This window comes from Eubalaena glacialis, chromosome 7, assembly GCF_028564815.1.
Source record: "Eubalaena glacialis isolate mEubGla1 chromosome 7, mEubGla1.1.hap2.+ XY, whole genome shotgun sequence".
In the NCBI taxonomy this organism is placed as follows: Eukaryota; Metazoa; Chordata; class Mammalia; order Artiodactyla; family Balaenidae; genus Eubalaena; species Eubalaena glacialis.
In genome coordinates, this window is record NC_083722.1 from 39088155 (window position 1) to 39107469 (window position 19315).

The following is a 19315-nucleotide window of genomic DNA, read 5'->3' on the forward strand; positions in this document are numbered from 1 at the left end:
GCTCCACGGCATGTGGGATCTTCCTGGACCAGGGATCAAACCCATGTCGCCTGCATTGGCAAGTGGATTCTTAACCACTGCGCCACCAGGGAAGTCCTCTTCTTCTTTACATAGTGTCTCTTGCCTTCTTTGTTCAGGATCATTAAACAAAAAACTGACCATATGAATGGAGTGCCAGAAAGCCGTTTGGAAGCTTTGTGCCTGGGTGGGTCTTGTTGACTGTCATTCACTATAAAATGATGTGTCTGAGCTATTTCATTTCATCCTCAGATGTCAGGGTCTTGGATTGGTCATACTTCCCACAGAAAACTTACAGTCTTCCTCAGATCTCTTACCCGGGGAGTGAATGCCTGGCTGCTAGTGTTTTGGAAACTGAGTTAAGCAAGAAAACTGGAGTTCAATATGCAATTACATATAGTCACTTAATTTCCCTGTTTTCAGAATAGTACTCTCCCCTCAACCATGCCGAGCATCCTCCAGAAACTGTTTTACCCACTCCAGAGAAAACCTCTAAGTGTCTGTCAGGCCAGGGAAAGGCTGTTATACTGCATCATGCCCTGTGTTCTGGAGCTCTGTTTCTTTAAAAGATACTCTAAAGCAGTATTCCTTTGTTGAATCCCACCCTCCCTGCTACTTCCAGAGATACCTGATACCACCGAATCCTGAGCCTTGGGAGGACTCCTGTGGAATGCCTCACGCTGCTTCTCCGCTTTCACCAGTGGCTTATTCAGCTTTCTTGGATCCATTAAGACACTTGCCAGTGATCTCTCTGCTTTCCAGCTTCTAAATAGTATTGCTCTGACTTCTTTGCCTTCTCTGTCTTTGTCAGTTTATGCTTTAAAAATTAACACTGGATTCGCTACAAAAGTGGAGTTTCAGGAGTGAGTGGATGTGTATGTTTCCAGTCCACCTTCTTTACTTTTGCTGATTCTTGACCTCATTTATCATTTACAGTGTATTTGTAAAGCAGTAGTGAGGCACGATGAGTAAAGACAACTCCCTTGAACAGCATGTTCATTTTTCTAACTGTATCACCTGTAGTACATTTCCATTTCAAACTCAGTATCTGAACCCATTGTTTTCCTGTAAAACCACTTCCCTCTCTAAGTCTCTCCATCCGTGTTTTTGTCGACAGCCTCTACCACAAAGTTCTTTTTGACTCTTCCTCCTGTCTCCCACTTGAATTGAATTTTTAAATTGTGCTCATTCTTTCTGTGAATGTCCTTGGTTTTAACTCATCCTTCTCCTATTTCCACAGCCATTGTTCAGATGTTCATTACTAAGCCTAAATCTGGCCACAAACCAGAGGATTACTGGAATGGTGTTCTCAGAGGTCCTATCAGTCTTCTTACAGGACACTGTCCTGTTGACTAACGTGCAGTGGTGTTCTCTTGTCTGCCAGATGAAATCGAAACTCTTCAACCTAGCAGTTAGCTATGTTTGGCTTTAGCAAATGTCTTTCTGTGCCTTTATTTATGATGTTCCCTCCACCTGAAGTACTTTTTGCTCTTTTGCACATTTAGTCCAGTACTACCCTGTGGAGCTCTGGTCAATGCTGGTTTTTCTACCTGAAGCTTTCTCTGCCTAATTTCTCCTGTTCACAAATGCTGTTCCTTTTTTTTTTTTTTTTAATTTTAATAGGATTAGAAAATCATCTTTCATACTACATGTTGTAGTATTATCTGAATTTTGTTTCCTGTGTATGACTCATTTGAAGCTTCTTTTTTCTGTATTATTTTTTATTATGGAAAATTTCAAACCTATACAAAAGTAGAGAGTAGAATGAACTCCCCTGCCGTTATCCTAGTGTCACCCAGCAATTATCAACTCATTGCCTGTTTTTCACCTATATCCCCACCCTGCCACCCACTCCAGGTCATTTTGAAGTATATCCCAGGCATCTTATTTTCATTTGTAAATATGGCTTTCTAAAAAATGATTCTTTTTTTTTTTTTTTAATAAATGTATTTATTTTATTTATTTATTTTTGGCTGCGTTGGGTCTTCGTTGCTGCGCGTGGGCTTCCTCTAGTTGTGGCAAGTGGGGGCTACTCTTCACAGCAGTGTGCGGGCTTCTCACTGCGGTGGCTTCTCTTGTTGTGGAGCACGGGCTCTAGGCGCGCGGGCTTCAGTAGTTGTGGCATGCGGGCTCAGTAGTTGTGGCTCGCGGGCTGTAGAACGCAGGCTCAGTACTTGTGGTACACGGGCTTAGTTGATCCGCGGCATGTGGGATCTTCCGGGACCAGGGCTCGAACCCGTGTCCCCTGCATTGGCAGGCGAATTCTTTTTTTTTTAATCAGTCATCAATTTTATACACATCACTTTATACATGTCAATCCCAATCGCCCAATTCAACACACCACCATCCCCACCCCACCGCAGTTTTCCCACCCTTGGTGTCCATATGTTTGTTCTCTACATCTGTGTCTCAACTTCTGCCCTGCAGCCCGGTTCATCTGTACGATTAAAAAATGATTTTAAGGTAACCATGACACCATTGTTACACCTAAAAAGGTTGACAGTTCACTGATATCAAATATTCAGTCAGTTTTGCCAGTTATCTCATAAACATTCTTCTAATTTTGTTTGTTTAGAACAAGATCCAAATAAAATCCATGAATGCCAGACTGGGTGCTGTGTCTCTTAAGTTGCTTTTATATAGAGGTTTTCCCTTTCTTTCCCATACATGTGTTAAAGAAACGTTTTGCTGATTGCATCCCCTTGGTGCTTAACATGGTCTCTGTTTCCCCAAGATTCGTGTTTGATATTTTTGGAGGAGTGAGGGAGGCAAAAGAGAATGAGGGCAAGAAGTCTTTATAGGTGGTGTTTATAAGGTTCTTAAAACTTGAAACTTACATCTTTTATTTTCCTATAATGAGCACACAGCAAGAAGAGTTTGAACTGAACCTAAATTGGTATCATTTATTTGTTGAAATGCAAGTTATTAATTTTAGACAAATGAACAACTTAATTTTTGTTTGGGGTAATAGTTTTCCATTTCTTAAAAAGCGATTGTTATTCCCTAACCTGTGTATCTATATTAAGTTCAGACTCATGTTTAGAGAAATAATTTGGAGTAGACAGCATATAAAGAAAAGTGCTGTTTGGAGCTAATAACATCTAAATGATACTTAAGAAATTAGCCACATGGGAACTTTGGTTTGGGGAAAGCTCCCTGAACTTATTTTAATCTCCATTATTAAGCAATCATGACTTGTTACTTTTTAGAATAAAGGAATTTTTAAATACTGTTTCTTTCTTCACTTACTCAGCACAAACATTTCACAGAAGATATTCAAACAAGGCAGTATCGCTCCTTGGAAGTTCTGATAGGATCTGGCTATAATACCCCTGCTGACATTTGGAGCACAGCCTGCATGGTAATGTTTTTCCCATTGACTTAAACTTGTTATGTGGTAATTTGCTAATTTCAGTAGACCAGCTGATTAACAGAAAAGGATTTTTTTTCTGACTCATCACTGGCACTCTGAATCCCGTGTCTGGAAAGGTCTGAATTTAAAAGCTTAGTTACAAACATCTGACATTCCGTTCGTTTCCTGCCAAATTCCTGTTAGGTGAAGGAACCAAATGTTTCCTACTACAGATTGGGGTTGCGGGGTGGCTAAAAACAACTGCTCAGACAGGGTGTTTCTTTTGATGAGGAGAGGTTACCCTTACCCTTGCCCTCTCAGCTCTGATCTATTTTCAGATTAGGGAAAACCCTGGAAACTGCTTCATTCTGTACAGTTTAGCAGTCACTCACCATCTTTGCACCTCACAGGATATGAAGCTCAGTCATCCATGGATTCATAAGTTGCTGCTTTGTCCTTGTCAGGCAACTACTCAAGTAGTCAGACTTAGTTGATATTAAATGACTTCCCACAGATAGCCTCATGTTGGAACATATTGTTTCCTGAAGTGGAGTGTACTCTTCAATTTGTAATTGTGGATTTACTTTTTTCCCTTCCACTTATTATAAGTACTGGCAGGAACCATGTCTATAATGTATAGCTAAGTGTGTGGTGCAGGACCTGGGACATTTTGAGTGGGTGCAATGCACTGCTAATGCTAACTTCCCAGAGTTATCACAGACTTCACAGATTAAAGGCATAGTTTTCCACAAGACTACCCTCACTTCAGACACCAGCTGCAAGCTCTGGGGTCCACAGGCCACCTTCACCTCCTGACCATCTGGCTACAAATTGGGAGTTTCCACTGTCCTTTCAGATTCAGTAGTTTGCTAGAATGACTCACAGAACTCAGGGAAGTGCTAAAATATTACAGTTTTGATACAAACGTTACAAATCAGGACCAGCCAGATGAAGACATGCATACAGTGAGGTCTGAGAGGGTACCAAAGGTGAAGCTTCTGTGTCCTTAGGACACATCAGTTTCCTGGCACGTCAGTGTGTATCACCAACCAGGGAAGTTCACCCAAGCTTTAGATGCCCAAAGTTTTTACTGAGATTTCGTTACTTGGGCATGATTTATTGAATCATTGGTCATGTGGTTGAACTCAGTCTCCAGCCCCCTTCCCTTCCCGAGAGGTTGGGGGGTCAGTTTTGACAACACTCAGCCCAAAGCCTCAACCCTCTAATTGTACAGTTGGTCTTGTCCAACTTGGTGGCATATCCAGCCCCCCTCTTGAAACTGTGTCTAGGGGCCCACTGTGAGTCACCTCATCAGTATAAACTTAAGTGTGGTCCGAAGGGGCCCACCATGAATAACAAAAGGCGCATTTATCACTTGGAAAGCCCAAGAGTTGAGAGGCTTCCTCCCGGGAAACAGAACAAGATCAAACAAATTCTTTAGTATACAATAGTACTTAATAAATATTTGTGGACCATCAAATGAGTGAACTAAATCAGAAACATATTAAACTGTCATTTCAAGTAACATTTAGTATTTACAGTCAACTTTGGGGAAAACTTAAAAGAGAAAGGACAGACTGGAAGCCCCAACCTGTTTTGGGTCATAGATTTCTTTGACGCCCACATTCCTGAAAACCTTTGTCTTCCAAAGATAATAAAGTTAAAACCATGTTGTTAATATGGCATGACCTTCTAAATTATTTTGTTATGGCATGTCTGTGGTCTTTTAAGGGGGAGGGCTGTCTAAATTGAAGATGATTTGGTATTGTGTGCACAAGATGAAAGAACATTGGAAGAAAATCTTCTTTCTCGCCATACTTTAAAGCTTTGTGTTGAGGAATTTGATTTGGATTGAGTTGGTAGAGGAAATAATTGATAGAGATGCCGCCATACAAAATACAGCTAGTTTGTAGGTGGCATCTGATTTATTATGATGTGGTTCTTAGTAGTGGGTTAATTGAGGGCAGTAGGTCCTGCTTGCTATGTAACATAGTATGTACAGTGTCAGGCTTAAGAAGGCAAAAAGGCAAAAAAGATGAAAGGGGGGTGGATTAACCTTGGCCCCTCTTTGTACCAACTCATGTGCAGGAATTTTCTTAACCAAAGGAGGGAAAGCACTTACCTGACTTGAGACAATATCATGAAAACTTGAGCCCCATTTGTTCCCCCAAATTTCTCTCATTTTGCTAATAGATGTAGAAAAAGTGCTTTAAATTTCACCATGCTCAGAGAATAAAAATAAATCTTGAAATGTCAGAAGTGCCTGGAGAGATGGATCATCCTTCATCTAGTACAATTAATTGATGGAAAGATTGGGACCCTTTCTGAGGTAAAAAGGCAAGTTATGAGATTGCCTACCACTTCAGTGATTGAGACTACAAAGTTAGAAGGACAGTTATAAGAAGGGAATGCTCTGTGAAAAACATTAAGAATTAGTAAAGAATAGATGTTTTAAAATTCTCCAAACGTTCTATGGACTTTGACAAATTTGTAATGACATGTATCTACTATTATAGTATCATACAGCATAGTTTCACTGCCCTAAGAATCCTCTGTGCTCTGCCTCTTCATCCATCTGCACCCCCTGCCAACCCCTGGCCACCACTGATGTTTTTATTGTCTCTATAGTTTTGCCTTCTCCAGAATGTCATAGTTGGAATCATACAGTATAATTCAGGTTAGCTTTTTTTCACTTTATAATATCATTTACGGTTCCTCCATGTCTTTTCATGACTTGATAGCTCATTCCTTTTTGTCACTGAATAATATTCCATTATCTGGATGTACCAGCACACTGGATTTATTATACCTTCCCTGATTTTACCTCTGTCTGTTAGCATGACTCTGACTGACGTAAAATAGGCCCTTTGGTCAGTGTGAGACAAGCACAGGCGTGGGCACCAGGAGCCATGGATTTTAGGATGGACTTGGCCTTTCCGTTCTGGTCAGTTTTCTCATCTGTAAAGGAAAGATGTTCAACTAGGTGTTTTGTAATCTAGAGTTTCTACTAGTTTTCATTTCTGATGTTGTGATCTTTCGGTTTGGTTTGGTTTTTTTACTGTTATTTATAAAATTGTAACTACTAGCAACTACCTTATGTTCCAAAAATAAAGTTCTTTTAGAGAACTTTAGGTAACTAGTTGTAAGTATCTAGGTGGAAAATTTTAGAATATTTTAAACTTTTAGAAAACTATCTACTTTTTTTTTTTTTTAGCTTTAATATCTTCACTGAATCCCCCACTATGAGATGGAAAAATTAAAGTACTGGTTTCAGAAGAGACTGACAAACTTTGATGAATAAGAATCACAAATTGTTTCTGTTCTGCTTTGAGACCGTAAACCTCAGGATAATTAGAGGGTGAAACAGGTATCTGTTCTATCAGTGTAGTTCAGTTTCATAACAGACTGCTAGCATGTAAAGCAAGCTATGCCTAGCAAGAAGCCACAGCATCTCTGACATTTTAGAGACAATCCTGAAACTTCTGCTTTTGTGACCTTGCTCTGGGCAGTGGTACAGCCCAGGTTATACATTTTTGAGAAAGACTATTCTATCGTAACACTGGCAAACCACCAAGACCTAGACATGGGTCTGAATTGAGAATGTGCCCCAACTAAATCCACTCCACAGTTCTTGAGATTGTCTGGGCTACTTAGTACCATTAAGTCAACCAAAACTGGCCCATGGCTAGCAATTGACTTATAACTGTACTTTTTATATCAATAAGGTCCTTTTTAAAACTGCTGTTAAATTACTTGCTTTATTTTTTGTCAGTGAAAAATTAATATAGCCCCATCACTCACATGCTGTCCTTCTGTACTGGTTGACACTTATTCCTGAGGAAATCACTTTTTCAGTCCCTCTCAAACACTGTTTACAAGACATTTTCTTGTTATAGGGGACATGTGCCTTTTCCTGGTTGGTGAATGCTAACCTGCTGGTCAATATGAGTAGCTCCTGACTCCATTTATACTTAATCTTTTTCTGATGTTCTATAGACCTAGGAATTGGTAACTCTCTATCTGGGACAGTTTAGTAAGTGCTTTCCAAAGCAAAACTTTAAAAATGTACTTTTTACCAAACACTGAAGAGTTATAGGTAGAAAAATGTCTGAATTTTTTTGGTTTTGATTTTAGATACAGAATCGTAATTTCTAGCCATGTGAAGTTATAAGTTATTCATGTTCATCTCATGAATAATTTAATAACTTAGAATCACCGTAGATATGCCCCTCTCTGAGCAAAAAGAGAAACTTAAGAGAGCTGAATTACTGATTGAAGGATTGGGGTGTACAGGGCTTGGAATAATCCACATATTGATATTAACTGAGTTTTTGCAGTTTTCCTGCTCCATTTTATTAAGGTACAGGTGTGAAAGGAAAGCTTTTTAGGAATAATCTTAGAAAATTTTTTAAATCATTTGCAGGTTTTCCAAGAAGAAAAAATTACTTAAAATTGAGCCAAATAGCAGTAAACTTCCTAAACGTCTTTTTTTTTATGCTTTCATAAGCTTTCCTCTTTTTCTTAGGCCTTTGAACTGGCCACAGGCGACTATTTATTTGAACCTCATTCAGGGGAAGAGTACACTCGAGATGAAGGTAAGTCCCCTCAACCAAGGATGTCTGTGCACGGTGGCTAATGTAATTTGCTAGTACTGAAGAGCCTTAGTCTTCTTAGTGTGCTAAGTATATATAAGTCCCAGAAAAGATAGAAATATAAGATATTTTATATTAAGTATTAGGTATACTAGATATTTTATAATAGATATTAAAAAATTCTATATAAGAATTAGAGAAAAGGCCACAATTGGTTAAACTAAAACTTGTATTGGGTTGGCCAAAAAGTGCCTTCGGTTTTTAAGTAAAAATAAAAGACACATTTTTCATTTTCACCAAGAACTTTATTGAACAAAGCACTCACCCTTTTGTTCCACTACCTTCTGCCATTTTTCAGGCAACTTCATAATTCAGTTTTCCCAAAACTTTTATCTTTTTGAGCAAAGAACTGTTCCAAGTGTCTTCCAGGGGATTGAAATTTTTTCCATTAGAAGAATTTTGTAAAGACTGAAATAAATGGAAATCTGAAGATGCAATGTCTGGTGAATACAGCAGATGAATCAGAACTTCCCAACCAAGCTGTAACATTTTTTGCCTGGTCATCAAAGAAACATGCGGTCTTGCGTTATCTTGATGGAAGATTATACATTTTCCGTTGACTAATTCTGGACGCTTTTCGTCGAGTGCTGCTTTCAGTTGGTCTTATTGGGAGCAGTACTTGTTGAAATTAATCGTTTGGTTTTCTGGAAGGAGCTCATAATAGAGGACACCCTTCCAATCCCACCATGTACACAACATCACCTTCTTTGGATGAAGACCAGCCTTTGGTGTGATTGGTGGTGGTTCATTTCACTTGTCCCACGATCTCTTCTGTTCCACATTATTGTACAGTATCCACTTTTCATCGCCCGTCACAATTTGTTTTAAAAACGGAACATTTTCATTACATTTAAGTAGAAAATCGCTTGCAGAAATACGGTCAAGAAGGTTTTTTTCGCTTAACTTACGTGGAACCCAAACATCAAAGCGTTTAACATAACCTAGCTGGTGCAAATGATTTTCAGCACTTGATTTGGATATTTTGAGTATGTCGACTGTCTCCCGCGTGGTATAACGTTGATTGTTCTCAATGTTTCGATTGATCGTTATCAACTTCAACTGGTCTGCCCGACCATGGAGCATCATCCAGCGAGAAATCTCCAACATGAAACTTCACAAAACACTTTTGACACATTCAGTCAGTCACAGTACCTTCTGCATACAGTGCCCAGATCTTTTTTTGCGTTTCAGTTGCGTTTTTACCTTTCTTGAAATAATAAAGCATAATATGCCGAAAATGTTGCTTTTTTCACAAAAATTCACCAATTTTGATAAGTCTTTTTTTTAAATGCACACTGATAAGACAAGCTGTCACATACAATCTAACAAAATTGTTTCGAATGAAGTTAAAGACAACTAAGTGCTACTAGAGCCATCTTACGTAAAAACCCGAATGAACCTTTTGGCCAACCCAGTATTTGCCAGGTTTCTTATAAAACATCTAGTCATTTTCCTTCCTGTGTAAATCAGTGATTCATTCTTTACCCAGTTTGGATCTACCTGTTCATCAGCTTGTTGCCCAGTTAGCTTGCAACTTTATTTGGAAGTCGATTTTAACAGATACACACTACCTGAATGCAGGGAATATATCCTATTTGTCTATATAAATTGTACAACATTTAGCATTCTTTTTTCTCCTTTCTGAAAATTAAAGCTGTATTTTTCCTTTTAAATGATACTAACATTTAGAATTCCATTTTAAAACAAAATATTATTGATTTATATTTTGCAATACCAGTGGGAAAAGCCCAAGGTGTCAGATGCTCTGAGAGGCTGTGAAAGCAGACAACTAAATGTGTGATGATTTTTTTTAAATCATGGTGGCATTCAAGTAACTAGATGAAATAATAATGTGAATAAAAACACTTTATTAAAGGAATGTTTTACCTTCTTTATTATACAGTTTTGGCGCTTTTATTTTCAGGATTAATGGGGATTACTTTGAGAGCGCACTACCAGTGTACCCTCCCAATGTGGAAAATATGTCTTTTACTTTCTGTGCTTTCCTTGATTCTTTGGGAAGTCAGGTTCTGTGCTTTATGGAACCAACAATGCTATTTCTCAAACTGGTCCCCTGGGATGTCAAAAGGCAATGTTAGTAAGGCCTGCTGATATTCCTAATAAGTACTGTTTGAAAAATGCTCTGCTAACTAATCACCATAGCCATATGCCTGTTTTAGTGGGTACAGTTTGGACATGTTTTCTGTATATAAGCCCCTTTTACTGTAATTACTACCTGTGTACACAGTTGATTTTTCCCTGTTATCTGCTTGCTTGGATTCCCTATAAATAGTGTGTGGTACAGACTCATATAGTGGCTAGAATTACATTGTACAGGATCTTATGCTACCAAACCTGAAAATTGAAATGTATATGAAAAGACTCAAGTAAGGGAAAAGGGAGAACCAGTTACCCTAGATATTTATATCCTAATTTATTCCCTCCTATTCCAGCCCTTAGATAAAACCTCAGATTACTACTGTTTGGCCCATAGGAGCAGGAAAAAGCAAACCCTGTCTCCTGGCTAGTGTATGCATAGTGTTACAAGTCATGGTAAGACTGGGGCCTAAGTAGCATGTTCTCTGTTATTAGGGACATTCCACAACCCTAAATCTTGGAATAATAGTTGATAATTTTGCCTGTCAGATATATTAATCCTATGATTAATTGATAAGCCAGAGATAGGTTGCTGGAATTTAAAGTAATATAACAATTTTAAGGGAAAAATAATTCCTTGGTATAGGAAAAATATTAAAAGAACCAATACTTTACTTGGAAGTTTACAGTAAGACAAATTATAGTCTCATTTATAGTTAATTTATACAAAGATATTTACTTGCAGATCCTGCCTAAAATTGGCAGAAATTTTTTGGCAGCCAAATACTTGTTACCAAACCATAAATACAGTAAAAACTGCCCAAAAGTTATAGTGAATTCATAAATATAAAGTTCTTTTAAAATGACACCACTGAGTCCTTTACATGAGAAATAGATATGACCTGAAACCTTCACAAATTCCCAGATAAGTGTATGTCTCTAGCATATTATTTTCCTCTAAGATACATTATTGGAAGTTTTAAGTGATTCCTTTTGACCTGGATTTTGTAACTACAGGCTTAAAGTCATTTTTAAAGCTGTTTTGTGGCTAGGAGCCATCACTTTTTAAAGCCTCTTCATATTTTTACTTTTTGTCACCTGCAGAAAAAGGTAATAGACCTGTCTGTAGGTGTGGATGCTGGCTGGTCCCAGGCTCGTCTCCTGGTGACAGACTGCCCACCTCCCTGGCGGTGCTCACAGTCCGTATGCCTGCGGTGACGGCTACAAGGCACTACGTGACTTCAACATTTTAGTGGCCAAAGATAGTCAAGTAGCTATACTTTAAATGTTTGTGCTAATTTTTTCTTTAATAATGTGATTTATTAAATTAAAAAACAGACAAAGAAAACAAAAACACCTCTGGACTAGACATGATATGGTAGTGGTTTTCATTTGAGTTCTAGCTCTTATTGGCCTTGTGGCTTCAAGTAGGCCGTTCTCCCTGAGGTTCCACTTTTCACCTTTAAAATGGGGTATTAATTTTTGGCCTGTTTTACAGGGTGATTGTGAAAACTCGATCATATGTGAGTGCTTTATCATGAACATTCTTAAAGTGATATTATTACTCTCTGAAGCCCAGAGCACTATTATAAATAAATGTCTGTCTTAGAATGTCTAAAGCATATTGCTACACTCTTTTAGCTTAGCTGAAGAACCCACCTGGACCTAGATATAGACAAAATAGAAATAAAATATTATAGATAAGCCTCCAAACTCCAGAATGTGACTTGCCAACTACTATCAGGTGACCAACCACCGGAAATAATTCTTGGCCTTCCCAGTCTTCCCTTGAGTATCCTCGGTTTTATTTGTACTTACTTTTAAACAGCTAGTTCTTGAAAAAGCTATTCATAGAAAAACCTCTTTTGCAGCTTGTCCTTGATCCTGTTCTTCTTACCCTTCTATTTTAGACCACATTGCGCACATTATAGAGCTGATAGGCAGAATACCAAGACGCTTTGCCCTCAGTGGGAAATATTCACAGGACTTCTTCAATCGCAGAGGTAGTATTGTTAACATGAGTTTTCATCTAGGCCCCAGGGATGCAACTTCAGGAAGCAGAGCATTCACACCAAGATTGTTTTTAGTTATCACTCAAGTCCCACTGGAGTGGGTACCTGAATTTTAATGGTTTTCTGGATTCTCCATTAGATGGATAGAGTCCTCTTCTTCCCATTTAGGACAGAAAGCAAGCTGAAATGCTTTATAAAGAGGTGTGCATGCTACTCTTTCTGCCAATATCTAGAACTGCATTTGTTACCCCTGTTATGTATATCTTTTTTCCCCCTCTTGAAATGTTCAAAACATACAGATCACATTGCATTGATCATAGAACTTCTGGGGAAGGTGCCTCGCAAGCTCATTGTGGCAGGAAAATATTCCAAGGAATTTTTCACCAAAAAAGGTAAAATAAATGTGTTTGTTCCCAAACATTAAGGGGACAAAAGTGTTTAACAATGAAGAGGTAAGTACAGCTTGGGTACGTGTTCTCAACATCTACAGAAGGATGGTCCTACCTTGAATGCTGAGCTGTGACTTAGCAGACCCTGGAGCTAGACTGCCTGGGTTCAGATCCCAGCTGCTCCACTACTTATGTGGCCTTTGGCACAACCTCAGTTTGCTGCTTTATAAATGGAGATTACTTCATATTAAGTTAGTTACTATGTGTATAGTAGCTGGCACATGGTTGATTACTCCTACTACAGGACTTCTGAATAATGGGCAGATTTTGCTGAGGCATTTCTATCAAAGGGCAAGTAGTTTCAGCTTTTTAAGGGCAGGACCACATCTCACCTTGTAGTCCATGATACCTAACACAGTCACTTCAACACATCAGTCATATGAATTAACTTTATACTTTCAATTGCGTAAGTTATGTTATCACTTATTAGTGAAGAAAAAACAAGGTAAAACTCTCACCTCAAATTTTCGCCTAGATAATATATATTGACGTATTTAAGTATGAATTTCTTATGCATTCTAAATAAATTTAAAAGCTTAAGTATGAAACCCTGACCTAGAAGGGACTAGAAAACTGTCTGGCCTTTTTTCCGTGGTTCCCCTTTTCCTCACAACGTCTACACTAGTGCTGAGAAAAATCATCTTTCTCAACACTTGACAGCAGGCACCCTCAGAAAATTTCTTAATGTTTCTCTTTGGGGCAGGAAAATGGTGAAGTGCTTCATAGGTTCTTCCTTGTGTGCAAAGTCAAATTAACGGCATGCACGTACCAAGTAGGTAATTAGGCACTCAACTGCCCACAGAAGAGACTTCAAATAAGTGTCATGTAAGAAAAAAAATTTAAAGCAGCATTTACCTTAACAAGTCACTGATCATTGACTATCTTTTTAAAAAAACATTGTTTCAAGGAGGCAAAAAGTCATGTTCCAGAATAGTACAGAGTGTGATGCAGCTGTATCTGAAAGTTTATTTGTTCTTTTAGTTTTGTTACTTTTATACATTTGACATAGTTTTAGCTCTTTGTTTTTTAATTACTGCCTTATTTCGAAGCAACATTTGCTAAACTATTGAGCCAAAAAAAAGAGTACAAGCAAATTATTCTTGGTATGTGGTGATAAATTGCCTCTGAACACCGTATAAGACCACGCTGAGTATATAGGCATTTAATATTCATTTTAGTGAATACCTAGTTCCTGATAGGCCTGCCAAATTTGATAGGGACAAAAAATCCTGCAATGGTGGAGAAAAAAATTATTTAAAATTTTTAGGCCCTCGTGAAAAATGGAGACACTTCTTTCCAAGGAATGCATTAGAGAAGAGATGTGCTTTGTGAATGGAGAAGGATTAGATTCTGATGGCAAAATTTGATTCTTTTTAGACTATCTGGATTAGTTCCTGGATTTCCACAAAAGGATCTTGTCACTTGTCAATGTTGGTCAGTTTCTTTTGTACTCTCTTTACTGTAGGTGACCTGAAACACATCACGAAGCTGAAACCCTGGGGCCTTTTTGAGGTTCTAGTGGAGAAGTATGAGTGGTCTCAGGAAGAGGCAGCTGGTTTCACAGATTTCTTACTGCCCATGTTGGAGCTGATCCCCGAGAAGAGGGCCACTGCCGCTGATTGTCTCCGGCACCCTTGGCTCAACTCCTAAGCCCCAGCCCAGCACCGCATCAGAGATCACATGCTGGCCCTCTGCCCCTCCCCTCCAAGCATTTCCCTCTTCCCTTTTCAGGGTGAAGCTCTTCCTTCAAGGGTTTCTAGGGTGTTTTTTGTTTTTTGTTGAATCCAACATGTTCATTTGGGTTTGCTTATTTGACCCTGTGGAGATCCCCCCACAGCCATTGGGCATCCTAGGTGAATTTGGCCTTGATTGGGTTCTGCCAAAGACTAATGGACTAAAATGTGAAACAGCCTCTCACCCCTGTACCCTTGTCTTTCCATTAGGACATCCTTTAAATTATAAGCATCCTTTTAAAAAGAGCTATGAAGATGTATGAGCTCATCCTTTTATTCACTGACTCTAAGAGTCAAATTTTCTAGTGCATATCCTATTGCCAGCATAAGGATGAGAAGGGGAAAGGGTATTACTTCTGTGTACAGCAGAGACATTAAACTTGCTGTATCCAGGCTGCATCATCTTCCTGGATTGTTTCTGTTGTTTTCTATGTTCACATTTTTTTCTGCGACTTTTAAACTGCTATCTTTTTAAATAAGCTGTATAAACACCAAATTTGGGTACCATTTTATCACTGTTCAAAGCACTGTCAAATTCCTTTCATCCTTTAATAACTCTAAGATCCTCGAATCTTCAGTCTGATTTTTGATGGAAACAAAAATGGAACCACTGACTAGTAATTTCTTCAGAACCACATATATTCTGCAAACTGTCCTTTCCTATGTCTCTTCTGTACCCTACCAGCAGAGTTACTTTGATTGGCTGTTTGTTTTGTTTTTTGTTTTTGTTTTTTAATCCCTGGCTGGCACTTTACTCATTGCACTTGAGTTTATTGCCCCATAACTAAAGAATTCAGGATGACTCTAGAAAGGAAAACTGGATTTCAGAGATTTCCCATCTGAGAAGAAACTGTCCTAGAGTTCTCGGTTCTTTTACAAACAGTCCCCAACTTTTATTTACAGCTTTTTCTTTACCTTGTCCAGAATTCAGCCTTGAAGCAGTTTCCCCCTACGGCTTTGCCTTTCTCATTTTCTCAGAGGCTTCAGGTCTTAAATGAAATCCCAGGATACAAGAACGAAGGGGAGGGGGTGGGATGGCACTTTTTTCATTGTTGTTTATTTTGAGAGTTGTAGGGGTTTTTTTTCTCTTTCTGTTTGGTTTAAGGTTAGCCATTCTCTGCTGCTATTTCTTTGTATAATGTAAGTTTTAAATTTTGAGATGATTGAAATGTACTTGAGGCTTTTTTTTTTTTTTTAATGAGAAAAGGCTTTGTGAATCTTATTTTAGGATGGGCCTCTCCTAGACTTGCCCTAGACATTACATATATTCCTCGGGTCGTATTGAAAAGCAAAAGAGGGGCAGGATTGGGGTCACAGCTGCTTGTTCTGCACGGACCAAGTGGGCCTTGGGGATTACAGCATTCTCCAGAAGCGGCTACGGGACTCTGATTTACAGAAAGCCAAGGAGGTGCAACTTGAGGCTCTACTAGCAAAGCACCGATGAGACTGTTAGGTAGCCAGCTTCCTATTCAGGAGATTGGAATCTAGATTCTGTCATTTATCTACCAACAAAGGCAAAGGAAAAAGTGGTGCAATTATGCAATCCATTTAACTCGTAAACATATTACCCTGAATAACTGGCCAGCCATTCATCGGATCCTTGATGGATAGTTCTGAAATCAGACATGTTCCTATAGAAAGAATTTTAAGTGAGGCTGTTCTATGCACCTATCAAGAATAAAGAAAATAGATTGTATCAAACAACGGCAGGGAAAATCCTTCAGCAATTCTAATCCACTTTGGGTTTTCAGCGATATATACATCTAAAGCAATACCAGACTAGAACTGAATTCTTTTCTATGTTGTAAAATCACAATTGTGGAATTACAGGAATTCTGGTGATGACGTTAAGGTGAACTAACCAAACACACAAATAGAAGGCCCTGATTTAACAACTGACGTGAAGAGAAATTTTAATAAGAGAGAACCTGTAACTTTTTGGAAATGTTTTCCCACCAAATAAGGGCTTTTCCTCTATCACTTAAGGAGCCAGATGAATTAAAAGCCGTAGAAAGAGGCAGCTGTAGAATTTGATCTTCCAAGCACCCCATGTACCTTTCCTGAACTCAATCATAACATTGTCAAATTACCAGGATCTCACTAAAGGATTTCTATTTGCTGTCAGTAAAAAATAAAACCCCAAACACATTTTTATTCTTTCTACTGGTTGCATTGTCTGTTTTCTTTGTAAATGCAGTACAATAAACAAATTATTTAATAACCTACATGTTTCCAGGAGATTTCTGTTTATTTGTTGCCCAAGTTGATCTGACCTAGCTTCAGAATGGAGGAAAGAGTTGGTTGAGTTGCTTTTTGAATTTAAATATGCCATGAAACTGTATAACTTAAACACATGCCATTTTGTGGGGTTTGTAGCTTTGCTTCTATCTTTAAATTGGGTGTGGGGTGGGATTTAACAAAATACATTTTGGAAAATTCTAAGAAAATTGTTATTCCCTACATTTGATACCATTTTTGCAGTATTTGTGGGTTGCTTTTTTTCCCCACAGATCACAAAGTGCAAAATGTCAAAGTTTTGTGAACTCAAAGGCAGTGGACTGATGACCACTATTATACATAGGTTTTCATATACTTGTCTCATTCACCCCTCAGTATAAATTCTTAGAAATGGAATGGCTGGGGCAGAGAGTAAGCATGTTTTTAAGGCTTTTAATAAATGTTCCCCAACTTACGTGGAGAACAGTTGGACTGTTTTGCTATGACCAACAGTGTTTGAATGGGCCTATTGTAATCTCACTCATTTTATTCCTAATAGCCAGTTTGATTGCCCCAAAAGGGGAATATCTTGTTTTAATTTGCATATTAGGTGACTAGTGAAGTCAGAAGCTTGTTTCATGGGTTTTATTGGCCATTTGTAGTTTTTGGTTATTAGCCTACAATTACCTAGCTTTCTTTTGGCATGCTTCCCTATTTGATGATTTGGTAACATTTTTGTCATTTTTCCATCACATTTTCCAGTTTTTAATTTGCCTTTCATTTTTATTTGTGGTATTTTTGGGCTGCGTTGGGCCTTTGTTGCTGCACACAGGCTTTTCTCTAGTTACCGTGTACAGGCTTCTCATTGCGGTGGCTTCTCGTTGCGGAGCACGGGCTCTAGGTGCGCGGGCTCAGTAGTTGTGGCACGTGGACCCTAGAGCGTGTGGGCTTAAGTAGTTGTGTGTGGGCTCTAGGGCGCATGGGCTTCAGTAGTTGTGGCTTGCGGGCTCTAGAGCACAGGCTCAGTAGTTGTGGCACACAGGCTGAGTTGCTCCGTGGCATGTGGGATCTTCCCGGACCAGGGATTGAACCCGTGTCCCCTGCATTGGCAGGCGAACTCTCAACCACTGCGCCACCAGGAAGTCCCTATTTATGGTATTTTTAATGTTATTCATAAAAAGTCCTCCAGCCCTGAACTACATAAACTGGTTTTTTTTGTTTTAATTGAGCCATGCTTAAGACATACATAGTGTGTTCATACTGTAGTGTTGACGAGAATGTAACGTGTTTAAAAAACAACCAAAAAAAATTAAATTGGAATTCATCAAACCAGTATGTTCATCAGACTGATGAACTTAGGCAGTCCCTCTAAGCTTTGTGTTAAATGTATGGACCTTGAACTCAGGGTTTTGGAAAACTTAAGTTCTAAGGGAGCTTGTAGCTATCTCAAAAGAACTGTCAAACTGAGGTGGAGTTACAGCCCTGAGTGTCCACAGGGAGACCATTTAGCTCCTCCAGAGCAGGCCCAGGTTACAAATCGACTTCATTACTGCTCATTCTTTTATTTTTGACGCCTGTAAGAGTCTTCCAGTTTGGCCTTATAAGGAAAGTGATTTGCTCTTAGAGTATCACAAAAAATTGATGATTTATTGATAATAGAATTTAAACTTACATTTGCTCTGTAAATAAGGTCTTATGACACCAGAGAAGTTTCAATAGTCCTTTGTGTTTTGCCCACCAATTTGGTGCCGTTGGAGTTAGCAAAGCATTGATAATTTACAGCTCTTTCTCAGTCTTCAAATCAATATGAAAAGATATGTAAACTTACAATATATGAACCTTGAGACCTACTGAGGAGGAAGTTTGTTTTTATGTCACTGAAGTCTTGTTTTTAAAAGATGGAATTTTAAAACTAAAGTGATAAGCATTTGTCTTTTAAGTCCTTGTGCAAATATTAATCCACACCAAGTCCTTATGATATCAGAAATATCTCAGTTAAAAAAAAAACAATATTTGAGATCATTTTGTGTTTAGAAGTTTTAACTAAGTAAGCAAGTTTACATTAGTACCTACTCTGTTACTGACTGTACCATTCCTTGTAAAGGGATGAGGGTTTTCAATACATAGATGATCAATCTGATTTTATATCCTCCCCAGTTCAATTTTTTATCATAATCTTCTCTTTTGTCCTTAATTCATATCTAGTTGTTGCCCATTATAATACAATAACAAGCCTTGCCCTCTATTTGGCAGAACTGGATTGTGTTATCAGTGTATCAGCTGCCTGCAATTTGAGCTATGTTCATAGAAGTTGTGCCCTTAAGACATTTCATTGGTTGCTTTGGATTTACTAAATATAGAGAAAAGTATGGTCAGTGTTGGAAATTAGTGGACCCTACTATAAATCCTTGAGGTTAGATAGCAAAAGTGGGATGAGTTTGAGGGTTAGGGCCCTTCATCTTCAGCAATTTATTACAAAACAAACATGTATCCATCAGCATGTAAGGTTACTAGAATCTAATCTTTGTTCCAGTAAAGCATTCTAGTAAATGCCCATTTCAGCAGAAAATTAATTATGAATAACTATGAGAAACAACTTTTTAAAATACTCCAATGATTCTCACCTCCTGGTATTCACACACTTGTGCAATTCCCTCACCTTTAATGTGGGCTGGACTTTGTGACTGTTCTAACAATCAGATTAAGGCAAAAGTAGCAGGATGTCACTTAGATTCGGTTACAAAGGGTGCTTCTGTCTGTGCACCTGCTCTTGCTCTGTCTTGGA

General features: G+C 38.5%; 1 protein-coding gene across 3 annotated transcripts in view; it reads left to right on the forward strand.

Annotated features, from left to right (window-relative positions):
• The window catches only part of SRPK1 (SRSF protein kinase 1), a 100903-nt gene extending 84367 nt beyond the window's left edge, over nucleotides 1-16536 (forward strand). The window contains exons 13-17 of one of the 3 annotated variants that reach the window (XM_061196322.1): nucleotides 3272-3379; nucleotides 7896-7965; nucleotides 12030-12122; nucleotides 12431-12523; nucleotides 14046-16536. In XM_061196322.1, coding sequence (XP_061052305.1) covers nucleotides 3272-3379; nucleotides 7896-7965; nucleotides 12030-12122; nucleotides 12431-12523; nucleotides 14046-14230 — 549 coding nt within the window. In that variant the 3' untranslated portion in view covers nucleotides 14231-16536. The remainder of the gene's footprint in view (nucleotides 1-3271; nucleotides 3380-7895; nucleotides 7966-12029; nucleotides 12123-12430; nucleotides 12524-14045) is intronic. The other 2 variants (XM_061196323.1, XM_061196321.1) reach the window with 2 other exon arrangements.
• Nucleotides 16537-19315: the final 2779 nt, after the last annotated feature.